Genomic DNA, 4,377 nt, shown 5'->3' on the forward strand with positions numbered 1-4,377 from the left:
AATATTGATGATGATGAGGATCTTTTTGTTTACCTAATGTCGACAAATAAAGAGAACCGAAGATGTCTTTTGGTTGTGGAGAGTAGTGTAAGATTAGAACTGGTTGATAAATTGTCAATAGTTGGTAAAAGTTCTGTTGGTATGAACTACAAACCTTTGGAGCCATTGGAGAATTAAATTGGACCTAATGCCATAACTTTGTACGTAGAAGAGAAAGAGGGAAATAACGAGGGGAAGAATGATGATGATAAAAGAGGAGATGATTATATGGAGACGGGTAGTGGTATGGCGACTGATACCAGTATGGAAACTGATACTGGTATGGAGACTGATACTAGTTTGGAGACTGATTCTTGTATGGAGACGGGTATCAGTTTCCGCTACGTTCATCCAACCCACGCTTCTTATACATCCTCTCTTCTATCATTGATAAAGTCATATCCTCCACTAGAGTCTTCACAGTAATACTAAACATGCGTTCTTTTAATTGAAAATGAATGCTGACATAATTGCTCATTGTATCCTGCCAAAAAATGGAACACACTCAACAAATAGACTATAGTTATTCAACGTTCTACCAATTGTTCCCAGTATTCTCAGATATCCAAAGCTTTACCAGTTGTTCCGAGTAATACAGTTTTACTACAATTGTCTACAGCAAATTGAATTAGGTTTCTGCTGCGGATCGATCTACCTCTCATTCTACTGCCAATACAACCCTATTCACCCACTGAAATGCATTTTATACCAATTGACCTAGAAACAAATTAATGACATTGAACATTACTCCTAATTCGAATCCATTTATAATCCACTACAACGTACTGGAGAAAGAGCTCGATTCCAACCAGAGATCAAAACTTACCAATTACTCCTCCGTCCTCGACGGAATGCTAGACGTTGAGAAACGATTGTTCTACGCCAATGATAAGCTTCGGGAGAGATCAGTCCACGCTGAGCTGTTGGATGGATTGATGGAGGATGAGCTTCGGGTTTTGGAATCGGAATTTCTTTTTCTTCCCCTTTTAATTTTTTTTATATTCGATACCCAACCCAACCGATGTGGATTTAACTATACCGCAATTCCAATTCCTAAACCAAATGAAATCAATTCCACCTAAATTTTTTTTTTTTCAGAAGGCCAGTTTCGTCATTGCGCATTTCATTAAAGGGAGATGGGCATAGGCGATTTCAGAGGAGCATAGGAGATTCTTTAATAAGAAGAGGAGGGGCAGACAAAATTATGTTCATAGTGGTAACTGGTAACTGAATAGTAGCTAAAAATATAAACAAAATGTTCAAAACCATTTTATTCCATAAGAAAATAATAAATTTTTTGAAACAAGTTAACTTATAACCTGCTAAAATGTTCACATCTTTAAGTGCTATTTTAGTTTTAATGTTAGTTAATTATAATTGTTGACTAAAGAAAATGATCTGGTTAACAACAGAAAAAAACAACCAAGTCGTTTTGGCCATGCCATATTGGTGGATTAGTTGCGTATCCAGATGGAAAGCTTTGTGGGATTAGTTTTTGGGCGTAGAAAGTCTTTGGAATTACCACGTTTATCAAAAAATAAAATTGAAAAACTAAAATGATTGATCAACAAAAATTTAACATTTTATTGGTTCATGAAATGTCGGTGCTTTAATTCTACTGAATTTGAAAGTTCATAATTTATTTAACATTTCTCATTTTTAATTTATTTATATATTCTAAATTTTAATTTATTCTTAATATAGTAAAAAACAAGAAATACTAGGAAGATCTATAATTATCTAAGAAGTCAGTTTTCTACGTGTCTCCTTCACGTTAATTCTTAGAATGATTAATTAGAATGATATCGTTAATGAATAATAAAAATTACCATTAATTTCATTATTGCCATTCATTTTCTTTTTTTACTAATCTTTGTTACTTTAATTTTTTATTTTGGTTTCATATTCTTTATATTACATATATAAAAGAAAATATTTATATAATATAAAAACGGTTATACATATATATATTTGATTTCATATTATATCTTTAAACAAGTTCAAGTGACTAAGATCTAATCTAGCGTAGGTAAATAAAATCGAGCGAAGGTTTTGGTTTTGTGAAATAATTTGCCAGAACCTTTAAGAATGTCTTTTAAATTAATTTTAAATAAAAATGGAAAGATATATGGTATTCTATGGTTATAATTGACTCATCAATCACAATCTTCAGTTATGAAATGAACTGGTATGCCAGAACTTGTCTCTTTCATGATGTCCACATATTTTCAATGTGGAAATATCTAGAGGTTTGGCAATAAGTAATCATTGACACCAGACTGTACATATCACAAATTTCGAAGATAAAAACAATATTGCAATCAAAGCTTCATATCTATTGAGTAACAAGAATTGAAGCTATGGTACATCCAGCCCTTCCCAAAGTGACAGCGTATTTGGAAGAGCTGAGCAACGCAAGCCTTGACTATTTTCCTGGTTCAATCCTACAAGGCATCCAAGCCATTCATGTTGGAAAAGGAATCATAGAGTGTAAACTGATCATAGAGGACCGTGTTTTGGTAAATTCTTTCACTCATCGTTGTATTTTTTTATCATCTGAAGATTATATTAAACCATGTGAAATGCAATCCTATACATATAAACCGGTAGAACTTTATTTCCAGAGCTAGAAGCCGGCAAAGATCGAAATCTCATTGTATATTACTTGTTTTATTCCTTTTGATAGTCATTTCCTTATTAGTAATGCCATTGTATTACACGAACTTGCTCAGGGGGAAGATGGGACCATTCACACTGGAGCAATTGCAGCGATAATGGAAAATATAGGAGCCACAGCCATATTCTCGGCTGGAGGATCTGATCATGCCTCAGTAGATTTCAACTATTCGCTATATTCGACAGCCAAGAAGCAAGTAATTAGACTTTTCTTAATTTTATTGTGTGTTTCTTATAATTTATTAACGTTAACAAATAAATTAAAAATTTCTCTAAAAGCATTTGAAAAATATATAAAACCACAATATCGTTCCATTCGTGTTTGGTTAGTTCGAATTTGCTTTCCAACAAATTATATGTTTAATTAGAAGTATTATAAAAGAAATTAAGCTTTAATTAATCAATTTTCTTTTTTCATTCATTTGATTTTAGTTACTGTGTATTTGTTAATTTAAAGAATGCAACCAAACAATATTTTTTTCTTCAGCTTGTAGGGATGAAACTAGATTAGACAACTTTAACATGATGAAATCTAATTTAATGTATTTGTGTCACTGACGTGTTATAATTCATATTCATCTGCCAATATACTTATGTGAGTTGTAGACGACGAAAAGTAAGATTATACGCATTCAACTTAATAAGAACATGAATCCAATAAAATAGAAGTTTATATGTTTATCTCCTTTTCAAATTAGATAAATAATGTAGGACGAAGTAAAGATCGAAGCAAGAGTGATAGGCAGGAAAGACGATCTAACGTCCGCAGTGATTGAGATTCGAAGAGAATGTGATGAAGAACTCATAGCCACAGGGAGGCTGTGGATGGTACAACGACGTAGCCTCAATGTCAAACATAATGGTGTTGATCTACCTAGCAAGCTCTAATGGCTCTAGTGTGTTTGATAAGAATAATTCCAATCCATGGACTGTTCTCTTGATTACTATTGTATGTAATGTCGTAGAAATATTTGTTTCCATCTTGTAATTTTATTTCTTCAGATATATAATTGCTGTCACGAGAGTAAACGTCGATTCTTCACGTCCGGGGTCAAGGTTACGTATGTTGTTTTTCATGGAAAAAAAAAGCGCTAACCCACCGACCTTGAGGTTAACAGCCACACGCTCGAACCAGCTGAGCTACTGAAGCTTGTTGTTAGTACTTAATAGTAAATATATATATGTATATAACTTTTAAATAAAACTCTTTTGACTTGACTCCTTAAACCCTATTGACGAAAGACAGAAGATATTTCTGAATGTTTCTTCAGAGATGATATATCAAACCTACACTTTCTCGTCTAAAAAGTCATCTCCTCTCCTTTGTTGGGAATATCTTGAAATCTATTGTACTTACTCTCTGATTAAAGTTGTAAAGTTCATATTCGGCCGTTATATAATATTAGGTGGTTATAATATTCGATCATCACACACCTAAACAAATTGGATCAAATTATTATTAAGTTTAATTTGGATTAAACTATTATTAGAGTTTTGATGATCTTCTATTTATAAGATAAATAGAAATAATAAATGTGTATTGTGTATTCTACCTAAATCTAAATTGGATTTGGATCTTACTAAGCTAATTACGTTGACGTAATGACCACGTGATGTAATTAGGTTAACTCGACACATATATATACATGTTTATTATTATGT

General features: G+C 32.4%; 1 protein-coding gene across 1 annotated transcript; it reads left to right on the forward strand.

The window, feature by feature from the left end:
- The first annotated feature begins 2,226 nt into the window (after positions 1 to 2,226).
- On the forward strand, positions 2,227 to 3,744 carry LOC106360471. The gene is made up of 3 exons (XM_013800071.3): positions 2,227 to 2,558; positions 2,772 to 2,912; positions 3,427 to 3,744. Exons 1-3 carry the CDS (start codon positions 2,400 to 2,402, stop codon positions 3,601 to 3,603), a joined length of 477 nt encoding a protein of 158 aa, XP_013655525.1. The 5' UTR covers positions 2,227 to 2,399; the 3' UTR covers positions 3,604 to 3,744.
- The last annotated feature ends 633 nt before the right edge of the window (positions 3,745 to 4,377 follow it).

The sequence above is a fragment of the Brassica napus genome, chromosome A8 (genome assembly GCF_020379485.1).
Source record: "Brassica napus cultivar Da-Ae chromosome A8, Da-Ae, whole genome shotgun sequence".
In the NCBI taxonomy this organism is placed as follows: domain Eukaryota; kingdom Viridiplantae; phylum Streptophyta; class Magnoliopsida; order Brassicales; family Brassicaceae; genus Brassica; species Brassica napus.

Coding starts and splice junctions, on each gene's coding strand:
- LOC106360471 (XM_013800071.3), top strand. CDS start 2,400: ATGGTACATCCAGCCCTTCCCAAAGTGACAGCGTATTTGGAAGAGCTG. Junction 2,559..2,771: donor TCATAGAGGACCGTGTTTTG/GTAAATTCTTTC, acceptor GAACTTGCTCAG/GGGGAAGATGGGACCATTCA. Junction 2,913..3,426: donor ATTCGACAGCCAAGAAGCAA/GTAATTAGACTT, acceptor TAAATAATGTAG/GACGAAGTAAAGATCGAAGC.